The sequence below is a fragment of the Oreochromis aureus genome, linkage group 5 (assembly GCF_013358895.1).
Source record: "Oreochromis aureus strain Israel breed Guangdong linkage group 5, ZZ_aureus, whole genome shotgun sequence".
NCBI classification, from domain to species: Eukaryota; Metazoa; Chordata; class Actinopteri; order Cichliformes; family Cichlidae; genus Oreochromis; species Oreochromis aureus.
The window spans coordinates 27,738,761-27,757,589 of record NC_052946.1 but is presented as its reverse complement, the minus strand read 5'-3'; the positions used below and the strand labels follow the sequence as shown (position 1 = coordinate 27,757,589).

General features: G+C 36.4%; 1 protein-coding gene across 2 annotated transcripts in view; it reads right to left on the bottom strand.

The window, feature by feature from the left end:
* Nucleotides 1-2,750: 2,750 nt before the first annotated feature.
* The window catches only part of rims4 (regulating synaptic membrane exocytosis 4), a 45,674-nt gene continuing 29,595 nt past the window's right edge, over nt 2,751-18,829 (bottom strand). For both annotated transcript variants that reach the window (XM_031730814.2, XM_031730815.2), the window contains exons 3-6: nt 13,348-13,460; nt 11,826-11,927; nt 10,228-10,367; nt 2,751-6,239 (exon numbers count right to left, since the gene is read on the bottom strand). In XM_031730814.2, the coding sequence (XP_031586674.1) occupies nt 6,021-6,239; nt 10,228-10,367; nt 11,826-11,927; nt 13,348-13,460 (574 nt within the window). In that variant the 3' untranslated portion in view covers nt 2,751-6,020. The remainder of the gene's footprint in view (nt 6,240-10,227; nt 10,368-11,825; nt 11,928-13,347; nt 13,461-18,829) is intronic.

The window sequence follows — 18,829 nt, the reverse complement described above, 5'->3', positions numbered from 1 at the left end:
AAAAAAAAATTGAAGTTATGATTTCTCATGGCACTTTGATTCTCACTTGGTTCACCCAACCGTGTAATGTATTAAGTCGTGGTAATATGAAATGCTTTGAACGCGATAATCTACCAGATGGTGTATGAGGGAAAACATTTATGAGGGTTAGTTTTGGGCTGTGAGGCGGTTGGGGGCTCTAAGAAGGAAAAAAATAAAGCTTGTGGATCGCTGTCTCTGCAGCACAGCAGACTGGAGGAGATGTGCTGCTTTTGGGATCCACCAGCCACTGTTTCATAACAGCCACAGAGGAGCAGCATCTTCCCTTTCATCCACCCACTCATCCACCTCTTCCCTGTGAGAGAACATAATTTGATATGTCGAGAAACATACACACTGTCACTCTAAAGAAAATGACTCAAGGAGTGCTTGCTTTCTTTCTAATGAGTAAAATCTCATGTACTTCAGAGGAGAAAGATATGGCTGATTTTAGCAGATAACAGAAGTTTTTTTGTTTTTCTTCTTCTTCTTCAAAGGTAAATCTTTCCAGTTTCACTTTTAGGTTGATCTTCAAAAACAGACACAGACTTAACCCATTGTACACCAAGGTTAGCTCAGTGTTTTATTGACTACTACATGAAAAAGTAGTTGTCCAGTTTACACATATTGAAGCTATTTGCTGACATTTAAACACGAAAACTACATAATCTTTGTCCAAATGGGGCAAAGCATTAATTATCTTTTGGCCTATTTTAATTTACAATTTAAGTAAGCGATATTAGTCATTATTCAGGGTGTTTTGTACACCTCAAAATTTTGGAGGATTCCCCTGAGGTCATAAACCATAGGCATATATTTTTTATCACAACAACTTGGTGTTGGCCTAAAAGACTTTTGGCATAGTGGTCATTTATCGCTGACACAGCACACTTAACCACACCAGACCAGCATTCTGTGCTGAGTCTTTAGAAAGTATACATTTTTCTGACAGTCCAAAATATCCCCAAATGAATTGTTGTATTATTGAATGTACTTAAAATTCAGTGCCACAAGCTGTGCTTGTACATTATATCATCACTAATCTTATCAGCTGCTTAGCAGCAGAAAGTCTGGCCAGCGAGAAAGCATAATATTCATATTTGACTTTTTTTAAATTTTATTTTATTTTAAAGAATGTGAATTTTTTTAAGAATTTGTTTTCAACTGTCTCAACATATCTGCTCTTGATTGATTTATTTTTAAAGTTAATATAAATAAAGACCAAAGGAGCACATGACTCATCTTAATATACTGCTGTTTGCTATAACCAGGTGAATGGCAGTTTATAATGTGCAAAAGCCAGCAGCAGCCAAAGGAGCAGGTGTGTAAAAATTACACAAAAAAAAAAATATGAGCAAAAACACACAAGCAGCTTAATACGTGTAACAAAATTGTTCCCCTACAGTTTTCTTTATTTCCTGGGCATTGGTCCCAAATGGTACCATGTATACAATTAATACCGCTAACATATAAAAAGAAAGGTCTGGTTTTGCAGAATTACAACCTTAACAATGTAAAAGGACCTCGGCAAGACAGGATTAGTGGGGTTTTTTGTTTTGTTTAAACAAAACAATGGGTAGACATCATGATAAGAAATGGGTCAAAATGTTTGAATCTATCCTGTAAAATATGTTTTTATTGTTTTATTATTATTAGTTTTTTGCTCAATCTGTTCATTTAAGTCCTTGCCAAGAACCCTGGGGAGTACACATATAGTCAGCTGAAATCTCAGTATATCAGAAATTCATTAAGAACATATGCAAAGATTTCTATTTCCATAGATGACACTAAAGTTGTTTTAAATAATGGATTGAAATGTTTTTTTTCTCTCTTTTTTTGCGCTGCGTTGATTACTTAGTGTGCCAATTCTCATTCCTTAGCCCTGGCAAAAATGTGTATTGTGTATTTAAGGCCTCTACTTACATTACAATTGATAGAAGTACACAATTAACATCCAAGTGGCAGACACAATCAAAATATGGAGGAATGCAAAAACATACATTTTTGGTCCTGAACATGTCAACAATAACATTTACAGACTTCATCAGGTCAGTCATTTGCCTTCAAAGTTACACAGTGTCACAGACTAACTCAAAGTGATGAACACAAAGCATTGCATGAGAAAATTTACACAATGATTATTAACAAACAGTTACTCTTAATCCTGGTAAGAAGGGTGGCATATAAACTGTCTCTCTCAGACACTTACAGAATTATTATTATTATTATTATTACTATTATTTGAATAATAAATCATACCCCAAATTCACACAAATGACTGCATCTGTAGCCATCATAAAAACCCCATCATTTCCTGCATGCATCCCACATTAGCGCTGTCATGTTTCTCCACTGGAGAGGGGAAATGTTGGGAAACTTGTTTAAAGTTTTATATGGTACAGTTAACAATTGTCTCTTTGATAAATGCTTTATAAACATCTGTTCCCTTATGTTGCACAGGAAGCTGCTGCAGGTTAGAGATAGAGAGGTGGGAAACTTCAGTGATGTTTTTTTACATCACTCCTGGCTGTTGTTAGATAAATCTAGATCATTTGGATGCATGTATCCTGCTTATGACTTGGTGAACGACTGAATCCCAGTTTTGTAAAACTCGCTTTCATTGAATCAAAACTGGGAAAACAACCCATTACCCATCAAATATCTAATCTAATCTCTGTTTTGGCACAAAAAGCACTAATACAAACACATTCCTTCAGTGAAAGTAAGGAGAGTTCATTATTTAATATCTAATTATATATTAATTTTATATATTTGTATATTTGTATGTATGGTACATACAAAAGTTCTAACCCTTTTTACAGATATAAGATACTACATGACAGTTTTGTTGAAAAAACATTGAAAAAAACATAAAATGACATTTTTCTGGAAGTGATTTTCAGTTTCTGCATTCAGTGTCATTTGTCTGCACATGCGACAAATGAACACATTAAGACATTTTTTTCAAAGTAAAAGTTTGGAATTGCGCATTTTAAAAAAAAAGTCCCTTTATGCCTCATGATGATTTCAATTGTTTTGTTTTCAATGATAAATCTTACCACAGCGAAAATCACTACTTACTTACTATGTCATTTTTCTGTCAAGTAACAGACAAATACAGTGAGTGGATGCTTTCTGATTATTGCTTTACAGAATTTTTGTTAAACTGTTTGGAACTAAATACAGCATTAATATCCCTGCAACACTGCTACTGGCAAAAAATTTTTAGAGGCCCCTTTTTAGAGTAAAATTGCTCCAAATTGGGTGACTTGATTAAATAAATAGCAGATGTAATAAAAATTTGGTTCTGAAATTTTCATTTAAAGTAAAAAAAAAAAGAACAATAAATTAATTAATTAAATAAACTGGCTTAAAATCTTCTTATTAGCATGTTTCATTAATTTAGAAAAAAAACAATTAGTCACCTTCATAATTATCTAAATACGTTTGCTACATATTTTGACCCGCACTATCATTGGGTCTTAACCCGATGTACTGTATTCCACTACTCTTCCTGCTGTGTAGCATATAATTCATGCTTAGTCTTATCAAGTTGTTTGTTAATTAGAAGTTTAAATTAGTCATGCGAATGCTACCAGCTAATGCTACAATCTTACAGTAACTAACAAGGATATCACTTCCCTCCTTCAGAGCTTTGACATTAACAACCTAAGCCATTATAAGTTAACTTTGGCTCACTCCAGAAGACACTAACAATATTTACACATAAAAAGACATTAAGAATCATAAAGTGCCCAAATGAAATACATATGCTTTTGCGTTTCAATAAACTATGAATTTCTCTACAGTGTGCACATTGTGTTCTCTTTAATTCCACCTATTTTTGTGTCCTTTTCTGAAGTCCACAAAACCTGACGTCAGTCCACACAGATCCTTTGTTTGGATGATGCAAAGTACATTTCATGCTTCCTTCCTCTCTTTCCTTTTTTCCTCTGTACTGAGTGGTAGCATGGCTAATCACCAGGTGCCTTGACGTTCTGTGGATTAGGACTGTAATTTAGAATAAAGGGGGTGATTCTCTGCACAGCCTGAATGTTGCTGTCAGATGTTATAAGTGGTTGTTTTTGTTCCTCCCTCATAATGGCACATGCCGCAAGGTAATTGAAGAAAAGGAAGAAGAAGACACTTTCTGGTAAAAATTGGCACAGTATAAACTGTTATTAGACAACTGTTAGCCAACGCTTTAAAAATAGCAGGGAGGAATCTATTTCTACAGTATTAGCTAAAAAGAAACTACACTTAAACTGGGATGTGCAGCAATGTGTTAAGTCAGTGATGTCAGATTGCTATTGTATTAGCTTGTTTTTTGTCAGTGCTACAGCTCAGATACAAAACTACCTCCTGCATTCCATGTGAATGTGGAATGTGAAAACTATATTAAACTAAATAAGAGTAAAACACCTTCAACATTCTGAGCCCATTAAACCCTGGTTGTTTCTTGCTAGGCGTATGTAGATGGTGTCCTCATGAAGGTTAACATAATTTAAGCATGCTAAGGTCATGCATTTATGGTTATTTGGTTTGAATTCTAATTCTAATCTAATACGGTATAATGCATGCATAAAATCCAATTTAGTGTGGTTGTGAAACTATCAAACTAGCATTTTCATAAAGATATTCAAGAGGAAGGAGTCAAATGTTTTCACATATCACACCGCCTGAAGTGATTCAGGTTGTTGGACTTTGATTACATCTGGTGCCATACTCTGGAAATCTCTAACTGAACATAATCTGTGTGCTGTTGATTCAAAAAACACCTGGTTAATTTTTTTAAAGCCAAAGGATACATGTTTTCATGTGCTTGATTCCAAACACAACAGCAACTGATGTGATTGAAAAGCACCTTCCAAAAATGGGGAGAAAACAATCTGCAAAATCAGCTAATACCAAGATTCATTGCAATTTAAAAAGTACATGGTTTGGGGTTATAACGAGACACGGTTTTTTGGCACTCATGATGTGGTAGTTCTTCTAAGCCATATAAATTCACTCTTTGACCACTTTATACCTTGTATTCCAGGTAAATGTAGTTAACAGGAGAGAAAGCCAGGACTAGCCCTGACCCACAAAATCAGGTCAAAATCTTCATCCTTCCAGTAGATGATGGGGATTTCATTCATATTTCTACCTCTCGGATTCTCTACATATTACCAAATAAAGTGAACAATGATGGGCCAAACGTGTGACACAAGAAGTGTAATACAGCTCAAGTGCTAAAAACCAGGTAATGTCTTGGTCAGTTACAACACTTAACTTTATATATTCTTTGAAAGCCTCTCAAGTTGCTATGCACACATTCATTCGCCATCAATGCTCCCTCAAAATGAGATGGTGGTTTGTCAAACAATTTGAGGACAGTCTCACTTTCTCCTAGGACTCGTGGGTAGACAATAACACTCAGAAGCTGCCCAGCCCCTTAATGAAGACACAGAAAGACAACAAGCAGTCCTGGGATGGGGAATTGAATGTAGGCTGTAAAGAAGGGCTGTAGCTGAAGCGAAGCTGAGCCTGGAGTCTATCGTGGTCCCAATAGGATGTAATCAATGTCGGCAACCAAACCCTTCTTTGAAGTATCCTCATTAAGAAGGTTTTTGTTTTTTCTTTAAAGAGATCTGAAGAGAAAAAAAATTTCCTTCGAGTCTGAGGGGCGGTCGGTTGCAACAACAAAAGAAATGTGCTTCCCATGAGTCTCGGGAAATAGTCTGATACAATATCAAAGAATTATAACACATTTCCAATGAGAACCAGCATGACCAACTGGTTTGTAAATTAATTTCCAAATTAGGGAAGTGATTCATTCCCCAGTGTAGCTGGGCCTGTCAAAGTGGCCTTGAGTGAGATACTTAACATCTACCTGCTCCAGGGACAGCACTGCCTGGCTGACCCAGGTGCAGCAATGCAGGGTTTATAAAATCTCTGTACTTGGTTGAAGCAATGGAAACTTAGCCGCAACATCAAAACTATACATTTCTGCGTGAGTCTTATGATCGCTCACAACAGGGCCCAATGGTGCTCTCCAATGACATCTGGGATGAATGGCGGATGAGTGGTGCCATTGTTGGATCCACCATGGAGGAGGTAGGGAAAAGCTTGTACCAGCCGATAACCATTGTGCTGAGGTCCAGCTCCTCCAGTAGGATTCGAGCTACACCCATGAAGCATTTGCGGTCCATCCGTCCATAGTTGCCCCAAACAATAACCTGTGGAAGAGAGTCGTAAGATACAAGTTAGAAGGTAAGACTCTAAAATATATTAAAATATATTCCTATCATAAAAACCAGAATGTTTATTTCCTGCATTTGTAATTACATATAGACTCTGGAAGTGATAGAATGCATGTTTACAGAGCCTACTGCAAGACTGAAAACAAAATAAAGGAATGAGGTTAATGAGTTGCCTTGATGATCTGTACTAAACCCATCAGTCTTGATAGTTTTTCTCCTTGGTACAGCAGCAGAGAGAAGAGTTAGGTGTCAATAAAACTAAATAAAGAGGTGCTGTGCACGAGAGGGAGGGATGATGGTGGTGTTTGGAATCCTGTGTGTGTTTGTACTTTTGTTGTCCTCTGTCTCCTGACATCCCGATAACATCAGGGCTCATCTCAGACCACCCAGCAGCTTGTCAAGGAGTGGACAAAATAATCAATATCCTTCAGCAAATGTGTCCACTCATGTTTTGGTCTTGTATGTCTGTACATCCCAGCACACTGATTTCCTTGGTATATGTTAGTGTGTGTCTGCAAATGGTTTCCACAGAGACTCAAAGGTCAAATCTCAACCTAGTTTTCTGCTTTTCAAAGAAGGATAATCTATTTTTTTTTCTGATTTTTCTTCAAACAAGGTCTTAACCTTAACCTCTACAAATTAGGAGAGAGACATTGGTAATGGGAGAAGTGAGAGTTAAAACAGCAAAACCAGTTGTTTGTTAGCTATGGAGGATGAAATCTGCAGTGTCCAAGATCCAGAGTTTGCACTCTCTAGGAAGAAGAGAAATGCTCGGAGAATAAGGCATGTTGTTTTAACCAGAATCAGTGCTAGATCTCACTAATGTTTCTGGGACCAAATGGGAGCAAATCCCTCCAGTGGGAAGCTTTCTTAGGCAGCGTAAACAGAAGATTAATACCCATTATTTTGGAATAACCACTAAGTTTAATGACTGTTTGAGGGTAGTGTCAGAAGAGATTAGGTTAAGACAGGCTTAATTTGAACACTAATGCCAGGTAGACGTTGATCTATAAGCAATGGCGCTGGACAGAATTACCTCACCTTGTTAAGTAAGTGTATGTTTAAATACATAATAAATATTTACATGTCTGTGGTCTAGCGTATAAAAGTCACATATAACCTAGTGAGATTATTCCAAATAGCCAGCATGTCATTTTCTAATCCGCTGACAGTTTGACAGCAGAACCTCCCCCTAGTTTGAAGAGACAGCTTAATAATAAATGATTGAAAAGAGTCAGATAAAAGACACATACTGGAAACATACACAAAGTAAACCCTGGATCTGTTTTTAATAATAATCAAAGAAGAAAATAACTGTAGTATAAATTTAGGAATTCAGTAACAGCTGCCACTCATTTTTGTTGTTTTGTTGTTTATTGACACCGAGTAAAACATAATCTAACGACTTCATTTCAGATTCCAAAATGCTTGTTGTGTTGCATCCTCTGCTTCCCGTTGTGTTCTGTGTTATTTTACTTTGTGCCTTGTTGTGAACATTAGTTTATCCTGGCTTTCTGTGCTGTGCATCACCTCATTGTTTCCCTTTTACATTACTGTCTTGAGTCTATTCTCCCTCAGCCTTCCTGCTTGTAATGCCCTCATGTTTCTGAGTCTCCCTGGTTGTTTTCTCCTCCTGACTCCCTCTTTTCTCGAGCTCATTGCTTTCAATTTTTTTCACCATGTTGGACTCATCTACGTCACTGTGCAGTGTTTTATATTAGTATCACTGTAAATATATAAAGCACAATTTCATTCTGTCACCCACGCAGGCCCTTGGTGTTCACTTCAAGTTATTTTTGGCAGTGTGACAAATGAAGTCTCATTTTAGTTAATTAACAAATCATTATAAAGTGATCATGCAGGGTGGTGTATTCTATTTAACAACTTTTATGCCCACCCCCTAACCATGGATTTGGTGAATCATTACACACTTTGTTGTCATGCACCATATAAAACCTTAATTTACCCCTTATAGCCATGTCTCATTTATAAAATGTTCAGAATGGGGGCAAAAAAACCCTCAAAGAATTTGTTTTTTTATGATGTCAAAATAAAAGTTGACAAACAGCTGTTAGTTAGATTTTGCACTTGATATGTTTTGGGAAGGTTTGAAAAATACTCAAGCTGAGAGTTGGTTTTGGGCACAAGAAGTAAGTTTCTCTGTGACTTTTCAGTGTAGACTTAAGCAGCTTTTTTTCTTTGCTAGATCAGTAAGTGACAAATTGAAAAGTGCTGCTGATTTCAGCGATTTTCATTATCCAGTGTGAATGAGTTTGATGAAACTCGAAGGACAGCAACATGACAGCAGATAATTAAGAGGGAGGCGTTTAGTGGCTAATTACACAGTGACGGGAGCAGCAGAGCAGCCAGAGCAAGAGCTGCAAGTCTCTCCACTGAACACTATACTATTTCTACCTGCTGATTACTGATGGGAAAAAAAATACATAAAAGGGTAATATTCTGGCAGCTGGGACACCAGAAAAAAATGCTCTAAAATAACAGAAATGTACAATCGCATTAACTTTCTGTAATTAAAATGTAGTTTTTAGCTTTAAGTTACATGAGCTGTTGTGTATTTTTTTGTCTGTTTTATGTTAAATAGAGGTATTTACTTGCAAAAACAGTTATCTAATAATATAGCCAAACACTGCTATAATATAAATAACCAGGCCAAAAATGACAGAATATTATTGTTATTAGTTGGAATTATAAAAAAATCTTGTACATTTAATCCCTATTTAATGTTATGAAAAAGATATACCATGCATAAATAAAATTGAAAACTCTTTTATGAAAACTATTAAGTGGATTTATCATATTTATCATAACAGCAATGGCCTGGTTTTTACACGTAATTTTACATACATGTATGATTCTTGAATATTTAGTAAATCTGTGCTCCCACAAATACTTATAATAGATTTGACATTTTAAAAAGGTATTTTTTGACAGATATTTTGTGCGAGATGTATTTTCTGATGAAACCCCGAAAGGATTTGTGTCTTACCTTTTTAAAACATTTCAGAAAGTGTTATTATATGTAAATTATACTGTTAATTACTGTTTAATTAACAATCCTATCATGTAAGAAGAATGTACTGGATATTAATGGATACTACATTACAGAATTATGAGACTGTGAACTCTGAAACACCTATGACATATTTAATTCCTGTTCAATATTCAATTCTGTTTACAAATAGACCCTTACAAAAAACAACTGGTCTTCTTTCAACATTTTTGATGACAAAACATGAAATTATGTGTTACATTTTAGACAAATGAAAGTGCTCTGTGCCGAATAGCTTTTAGGGAGCCACGCAACCAAAACAAAACAAATTAAAAATATCTATCAGTTAAACTTAGGGCACCTGAAACTTGGAATCGCACATAACAAAACCCTTGTAAAAAATAGTGTAAAAAGTCACAATTTTATGTAAAAAAACAAAACAAAACGCATTTTCTTTAAAAAATACAAATTTTTGAGTTACAGTTTTTTCACAGTTTTTTCACAATATTTTACATTACACACGTAAATTCACAGCTTATTTTTTGTATTCGTCAGGAATCCTTTTGCTGCGCATTAAGCTTTGTTGTTAACTTGTTGACAAATCAAAGTGATCTGTACCAATGACTGTTCCACAGTTAAGACTCATTGGAAGCCATGAGGGTGTTTTAGGTGTAAGGACACTGCAAGATGATGCTCTCTTACAGAATTCATGTTTCTTTTATAGATATATTTTTTCCACAAAGATCACACAAAATGTCTACGGATGCTAACTTTCAAAGCACCTCCAACTTTGGCCCACTGTACTTCTTATTCAGCACTTTCATAAAATATTGAATGGTTCCATGATATGATTAGCCTGCAATAGAATCAGCATTCTCTGTATTTTCTGCTGATGCCCAAATTGATTGTTCTGTGTAACAAACTGCATGGCACGTCAAGTTAGGTGTATCTTACCTGGACCACTTTCCCCTGTGGACTCTCAGAGAAGACCAGGACCTGGTTGTAGAGAGGATCCAGAGATTTTCTCACTGACTTCGTCTTCTTCTTGGCCACACAGATTCCATTCTCCAGAAGATAAACTTTAATGTAGGCCGCTAGAACGACAGCAAACACATAGATTTGACTGATTAATTTCTAGTTTTTCAATATATGATAAAAAAAAACATGCTCATCTTATTGAAACTAAAAGATCTTCTAACACATTGTCTGGGCATTTGTCACATACAGTGTGTTTTGAACAGAATGCCATAAAATAATAACTAACAAATAATGCTCCTTATAATGTACAAATGGAATTTGGAGGCTGAACTGAGATGAACCAAACAGTTGATCGTGTCAGTACTGAACTGTGAATGAAGCTGTAATGTTGTATAATCGCATCAACAAGCCTAAAATGAAACTATAACACATGAATGTGTAACCCTCGAATGTTCTAAGATACTGGTAGTGATGCTCCCATCTAACCTTGCAAAATACAGGCTAGGGAACAGGCTTATTGCTCAATATTTTGCTGTTCATGCTGACCAGAAAATAGGGAGAAAGTTCTAATCTGTTTCTTCTTTTGAAAAGAAAAATGATTAAAACTGAAAACTATGATTTATGATCATTTATGATCATTTGACCAACTGTCAGAATAAAAGCATCTAGTACTGTTTATGCAGGTTTAAAGGAGAAATATGGGCTAATAATAACATATGGTTTTGCTAACAGCATTCTAATGTATACTTGTCCCAGAATCAAACTTTCTTGCTAGCTAACAGAAGTTTACACTACTGGAGCTTACACACACGTCACAGCTTTCTGTCTAGTGTGCTGATAACAGGATAGAAATAATTCAGACACTGGCTCACTAAAATCTGCGGGCAGATTCTCACTTGTCTTTACACTGAACACGGAGTTCCTTTTATCTCTATCCCTCCCTTGGCACGACCGTGTTTTTCTTTCAGTTACAATATACTGGTCTATGCTGATTTGTTTGCTTTCCTCTGTTTATTTTCCTATTCTCTTTTATCTCTCCTTCATAGGTTTTTTTCCAGGTACTTTTTGTGCCATTTCGGTGCTGGTGTTTAGCTCTTATGCAGTTGGGATCGATGCCTGCTTTAATATTGTGCAGCGGCGAGGCGCTACAATCAAAGTCAACAATATGGTCATTCTGACCAGAGGAGGCATTTAATACTGGACTGTATCTATGGATTAAAATCTGAAGTCAGAGCAACAAGATGCACATTTCACTACTGCATGAGCAAAGACAACTGCAGTTTTTACTTATGTAGTGCATCGCCTGCTTCTGCTCCATTCCCCCCCTTCACTCGTCTATTTTTTATATTGTCAAGCACCAAAAGTATGTTTTTGGAAGCTATATCCCATTAGTATTAAATATGCCCTACAGGCTGTTGTGTATGTGAAACTATTTGCTGGCTTGTAAAGCATTCATGTGGAGTACAGCAGTAAAGCAACTTTGTAAATGTTAAATTTGGACTCAAAACACCTCATGTTATGGTATAAATGGCATTCTCTGAAAAACAGAGCTCAATGACTGATCACAGACAAACCTGGAGGTCCCTTTGAACCTGGTTTCATGGTGAGGCCTCTGGCCTGGACGACCTCCACCTCCAGTCCCCCATTCCGCTCCATCAGTCCAATCTCTACATCACCTGATTGGGTGAAAAAATGAGGTTAAAGGAGGTGAATTTTAGTAATCAAGATGCATTTTTATGTGATTATTCTTTATTTTTTGATGTCTGTGGCCATTGGTTACTGGCTGAATATTAGCCCGACAATTAGTAAACAGTTTTAGAAGAAGATACTAAAATGAATGTGAGACATAATTGTGTAAGATCACTTGGTAGCTTTAAGTCAGTTGCTAGACAGGTCCAAACCATCTGTCATGTATAAAAACGTACATCCTGCACTGGTTTGTCAAAGGCCTTTTACACATTGTTACCATGGCCATGTCATATTATGAAGGTGATTCTGAATGAGAAGCAAGTCACACTGTATGAGCAATCACAGAAGGATCCTTTGACTTATGTGAGAGCATTTCCCACAGAGCACACTGATCTTTGTCCAAACGTTCTGCATATTATGTTTTCCGTAGCAATAAACCTAACCAACAATAAAAAATTATGGTAAGTTACTTATTAATACAATAGTAATATAAAGGCTTAATATAAAAACTATTTACAGATTCAGAAATATCTTGTTGGTCTCCCAACATCAAGCTCCTTCAATTATGTTAAGCAAAATGAAGTGAACTTCAATACAAGCATCTCTGAAGCTTTCTTTTTAATAAGTAATGGTTTTGGTTCAGTCTTAACACTATCATTTATCTCAGTCAGCTGGCTCCTCACAGAAAAAAGCCATAAAGACAGTAAAACATGTAAGAGTCCAAGATTTTACTGCTAAATAAGTAAATAGGTAAATATATCATTCATATGTACTCTCTAAACATAGCTCCGTCTGTGTTTTCTTCCAATAATGATCTGAATTTTTTTATATTAAAATTGCGTGCACATTGCAATAATTTCTCTCATTAGAAGTAACTTCGGAATAAAAGTTTTAACTAAATGTCCCCAAAATGACAAATGTATTCCTTTGAAAGTGACACAGCTCAGATGAAAGCCAAGTTATTCTGGGTTCTCTGACATTATATAATGTTGGACCAGGCAGCAGGTTTGGAGTGGAGCTGGTCCAGTCACTGTCACTGTTGTCGGGCCAAGGACACTGTCTGGCTGCCAGTGAGGAAACTGACCCACTTACAGTAAATCACTGCTGTAGAGGACAGACTTCATGCAATATATCCTGTATATACAGCCTGGAAATGAATAAATGCTGGAGATGATGAGAAAAACAGTAAGATTTCTGATTTGTGAGGCACTTTCTTTGCCAATGTAAAATGATTTTAAGAAACCATTTGGTTCAATTTTATGAGTATAAAGCATTTTTTTTCCTTTTTAATTTTCTGACCCAGTCTGTATATCAGAAATGGAACACACGTTTTTATTCTACAGAAACAGAAATGTAAGAAATTGAATTGACTGTAGCAAAATAATTAAAACTCCAATCTTCTCTTACCCATGGATGTTGTCGCCAGTGTCTGTCGCCCAACAAACTGGGCCGGTCCCATCCCATCCAGGAAGTCACTGAACTGAGCATCGGATGCCAGACACATGCCACTGTAGTTAAGACTGCAGAGGGAACAAAAAAGCAGGCAGACAAAGACACGGATGGTTAAACATGACCAGACAGTGCTTAATGCAGTTCAATTAGCAGAAGAAAGTGAGTCAAAGACTGAAAGATAATGAGACAATGGAAGAGAGGAGTAACAGAATAGGGACAAAAGCAATCTAGAGGAATAACGAGATAGGGACTGAAAAAAAAAAGAAAGAAAGAAAAAACTGATAACCGAATACCATTTATCACTCCCCTTTCAGGTTAGTTAAACTCACAAAATTTTAATTGGCTTCCTGAAACTAGGCTCAGATGTTGGCTCTAGAGTTTGACCCCATGTGTCCTTATTTTGTGTGGTTTTTATGTGTATACAAATCAGCTCAAAGTGCTTTGGTGGCAAACAGCCAGGTAGTAAATATGTGTGTGAGTGTGTGGGTTTATTTGTTCTATGGGCAATAGACGACAGCACTTTTCTTCCATTGCTCTACGAGTCTAACATGATGTGTAAATAAAACATAACAATACACTCTCAAAAGTAGGGGCATAGTAAAAGTCAGTTTTCATCCCTACAGTTTAAGTTCACACAGATATACCCCTCAAGGCTAAAAGCTGGACCTCCACTGTGTAGCAAAAACATCCCAGGCAGCAGTGGTGTGTCATGATTTATACATTTTAATGACCTAATCACTGTGATTTTCACCTTGTAATTAGTTAACACAATAAAAAAGACACCTTTCAGCTATCTTGTATTTTTAAAAAACATTAATATAGTTCACTAACAGAATAACTTCTTTAACAAAATTCAGTGTTGTGGATATATTATTTGAATGTCTGAATATATTTGATAAGTAATCAGTCTACTAAAGAAACAACAGTGACCAGTAACACCTAACCATTATGTAATGCTGAAGAACCAACACGAGTCATGAGTAAATTATTACTTTCATCCCTATCTGAGCTACCAGCTTGTTTTCATAGAGGTTATCCTTGCCTCTATGAAAGGACTGAGACAGTGACCTCTGTCTCTGTGCTGGGGGTCAGGGTCTGTCTGAGGGATTTACTTCCTCCTCTCTTCATTTCTTTTGCTGCTCGTTCCAGGACAAAGCTCTCTTTTTCATGGTCTTTCGTGTCTTTGTACAAGTTTGATGGTTTTGCCACAGTAGAGAATAGCCTTTCAGCATGCATCACTGTTTGCAGTGTTTTCATTTACAGCTGTAATGTACTTTCTCACTCACTGCAGCATGTCGCTGCTCAGTGCTGAGCCACGTGATCACAGGAAAACTAAACACAGCAGAGCAGGGAGGAGGGGGTGGAGCACAGTGTGCCTGCATGACAGGAGCAGTGTTTACACGACATATCTACTATCTGATGAACAGGAACAACGCACTGAACTTGGAGATAAAGAAAGTAAAGTACTGATCCTATTGCGCTGGTATCGATCCAATACCAATACCAGCGATGGTATTGATACTATTGATATTTAGATCGCTCTGCCCACCACTACCATGGTGACAAACTGCTGTACCTCTAAAGGGCCATTTATGCAGAAAGTGAATAGCAGCAATGTGGCGTCTATACAGGGTACAGTAATTTTAACAAATGACAAGGAAAAAAAACACAATGGTAACACTGGAGTAGACAGGTCCTGAGTTAAACTTTTTCAACTTAGAGCTAAGCGACTGAAGAAATTTCCAAAGAAAGCAAAGTGACTGGACCACACTGGACTACACTGGACCACCTAGAAATGGCATCACACCCTCAGGAACTGGAAGCGTCTGGTGCAGATTTCTGTATTGATTTTAATTCCAGAGGAAGTTTGGAGCTCTCCAGTTACTGAGTCAGTTGAGTGTTGGTGACTTTTACGCACTGTAGCCCTCAACACTTGACAATCCAACTCTGTAATTTTATGTGAATTTTACGTTGTGCTTAAGTTGCTGTGGTTTATAAAGCTTTTGCAATAATATCACTTGCAGCCAATCGTGGAATATCTATGAGGGAAGAAATTTCACAAAGTGACTTGTTGCAATGGAGGCATCTTATCCTATTAGCACACTCGAATTCTGTGACTATTTAGTACTCACTTTGGTACTTTTTTAACAATTGTTTTACAAATTCTTGCATGACAGGTGTTATATTTTATACATCTGTGACAACAGAAATGAAAGCAACTGAATTAAAAATAGGTGCTGCCCACTACTTTTGTCCATATGGCATCTGTTGACTGCACCTCAAGGTACAATGTGTAAACGTGTTGCTTTTTAAAAGTCGTACATATGCATATTGCATAAAGGATGCTTGTAAAACACTAGTCAAAAGTTTGGACACACTGCAAACTTTTGACTGCCACTATATTTGTAGTAAAATGCATGCATGCATTTTAGAAGAATTCATTTAAATCTGTAGGAACTTGGTATCTTTAAAAAGAGGCCTATGAGGCAGGCAGTGTTTGTGTGCCTATGCCTGTGAATGGCACTGTACATGATGTAAAAGGTCACACAGACATACTGTATATATATTGTATCTGTATCTCAGGTGTAAGTGACAATTGTGAGTGTAATACAACCTTGAAACATGCATAAAATTGAACAATGAACTTTTCACAACTTGGATGCTGGCAATAATTTAATTTAACGACAAATGTGCAATGTGACTACTGGTTCTGTGGAGAACTTATTCATTACTCAAAAAACATTTAAGAGAGTAGGGAAAGTAATATATGTCACATAATTCACCATTCTCTAACAGCCACTTAGAGCCAGTGGCAGTCAACCCATTCTGTCGTTTAGTTATGAGGACGTGTTGGTTCTAAATAAAGTCATTAGCCATGTTCCCAGCCAGAGACTGAGCAAACAAAGACAGGAAAGATTAACTACACACATCCCTCTCTCGCTGTCATTTCTTTTCCTTTCACCTCTCCTCCTTCTCTCCAGAGCTCTCATTAGTCTCTTTCTTTCCTCCTTTTTCTCAGATTATGCAGTTTGCAGCTGTTTCGAGCCCCACGAGATAACATTCTCTCCTTGTCTCTACTTTTATCTCTTTTCCATACCCCTCTCTTCTTCTGCTTCTCCTCTGACCATGCTGACTTTGTCTTCAGTTATTAGATTGTTCGAGCAAAGTCACACAAAAGCACAAAGTCTAACCTTTAATACTAACTGCAAACCGAGTATGCAAATGCTTCATTACAAAATAATTTAGAAGTCTTTCAGTATAATAAAGGAAAGCAATTATTTAAATTAGTAATTTACATTCAGGTGGCAGCATATAATAAGTAATTACATGTCAATTTTAGGGGATGAAAGATAATCCCAAACTCTCATTTGCATCTCGTTACTTTATCTTTTCCCCTGTGTTGTTTGTATACATCCCATGGACGCTTGGGATCTGGGGAGTTTGGACGCCAAATCAGGATCTTGGGCTTTTTGTTGTGTAACTTCGAGTCATTCTTGGACAGCTTATGTGGTGCATTGTCCTGCTTGGAGAAATGACATCTGAAAAAAAAAAATTTAAGTGGGTTTTAAGTAACATGCACAAATGCCAGGAGGTTTCCAAACAGAACCTTGCATTATCATGTAATAATCAACATTATGTTGTAGCATGCTGGTCTATGTACATCACAGCATGTTTTTGTTTCTTCTTTTGTTTTGTTTCTGTGAGCATAATGCATGAATGTAATATACAAAGTATTAAAGTGCTGCATATATGCAATTAACAGAATACATCAATTAATATGTTTGTATACTGAAGAAATTACATTCCTAATGAGGTAAAAACCTTTGTATATGTGTATCATGGATACGCATGCAAAGATATTAGTCAAACAACATTAGCTGAGTGGGTATTACTGGGTGATAAATTCCTGAGCTTTAGATTATGTTAGTGTGTGGGGCACATCTGGGGATTACACTGCTGTTTCGCAGAAATATGACGTTCAATGTAAACCACAAGTGGGAAACCGATGGGAACTTAGGGAAAAGCATAAATATAAGATCTCATACTACTCAGTTTTTTGTAATGCACTGGAATTTAGAACAACAACAACCTGTCATTAATTGTAAAGTTAAATAAATATGGAAATATATTTGCAGATTTTACAAATATATTGGTAAAAAAAAAATCTGTCTTTCTGTTGTTATAATATCATTTGAACAGAACTACATTTATGTTTTCTGTCATCATTGTCATTGTAAGCTCCACACATACTGCACTGAAATTTAAAGCGTCACAGTGCAGCTGAAGCACTGCTTTGCACTGCTGACAAAGGATTGGTTGTCAGGAGAAAAAGGAGTACATTATAATTTTACAACATGAACCCAGTAAAATGTCAACATGTTTTTTCCTGGATATTTTTTAAAATGATGACTCCTTTTAAAAAGAGTCACAGTTGCGTGTCTCTCTCTTACACAAAGAAACACATTTCCATTTACCTCATTTTCCACAATCACCGTGCACACACACATTCACTGGATCCTGAATGGCTCCCACCATAAATCAATAAGCTCATAAGTGTGATTGGATGGTGTTAGCTAACAAAGTGCTTATTCATGACTGTGCATAGAGAATGATGGAGCTTTTCAATCAGCAGACTGAGCCAAACAGCTGACGTAAAGACTGAAATACAGACAGGAAGACGAGCAGTGGTTTGCTGCGGATGATTTAAATGATGCAGTGGTGCAGCCAGCTTAATGAGTCAACTGTTGTTCCCTTTAATGTTGTGTTGCTTGCAGCATGGCGCATGCACAGATTTTAAAGGCCCCTTCTGTTTCTGGTTTTATATAATTTATTTAAGGGATTTTTAATATGCTTTAATATAAAAAAAAACTGAAAGAAAAAGCTAAATGAGACAATCATGGAGAATAGAGCTGAACATACTGGAACAGCAGTTAGTTACACGATCTAAGCGATCTGGTATCTTTTGAGCATTTATTGAATTGATTTCCCAAAATTTTCCATGTGTGTCATGTTTACAATAATTATTTTTTATTAACACAATTAACACAAATACGTACAAATGATGTTCATTTCAGTTTGGGAAAGACCAGTCATAGGATTTAAGAGAGAAACAGGTCTTCCTTGTTCTTGTGTAGAATTAGGGCTGTCAAGTCAAGCATATTGACATTGTTATGGAAATCTGAAATAAATCAATCTACATAAATAAGTTGTCCATGTAAGGTTTTAATTTGTCTTTGCAAAGTGCTAAAATAATGATACAGAATACAGGAGCAGTCTGTATGGTATTTGACAAAGAAAAAGAACAAGTGTAGAATAATTTATAGGAACAAATCATAGCATGGCAATCAGACGAGTATATTTTAAAATGGAAGATAATATAAAGTAAAAACATATTACTATGGAGCTTGTCTGTTTATTCATATTAAACCAAATAACA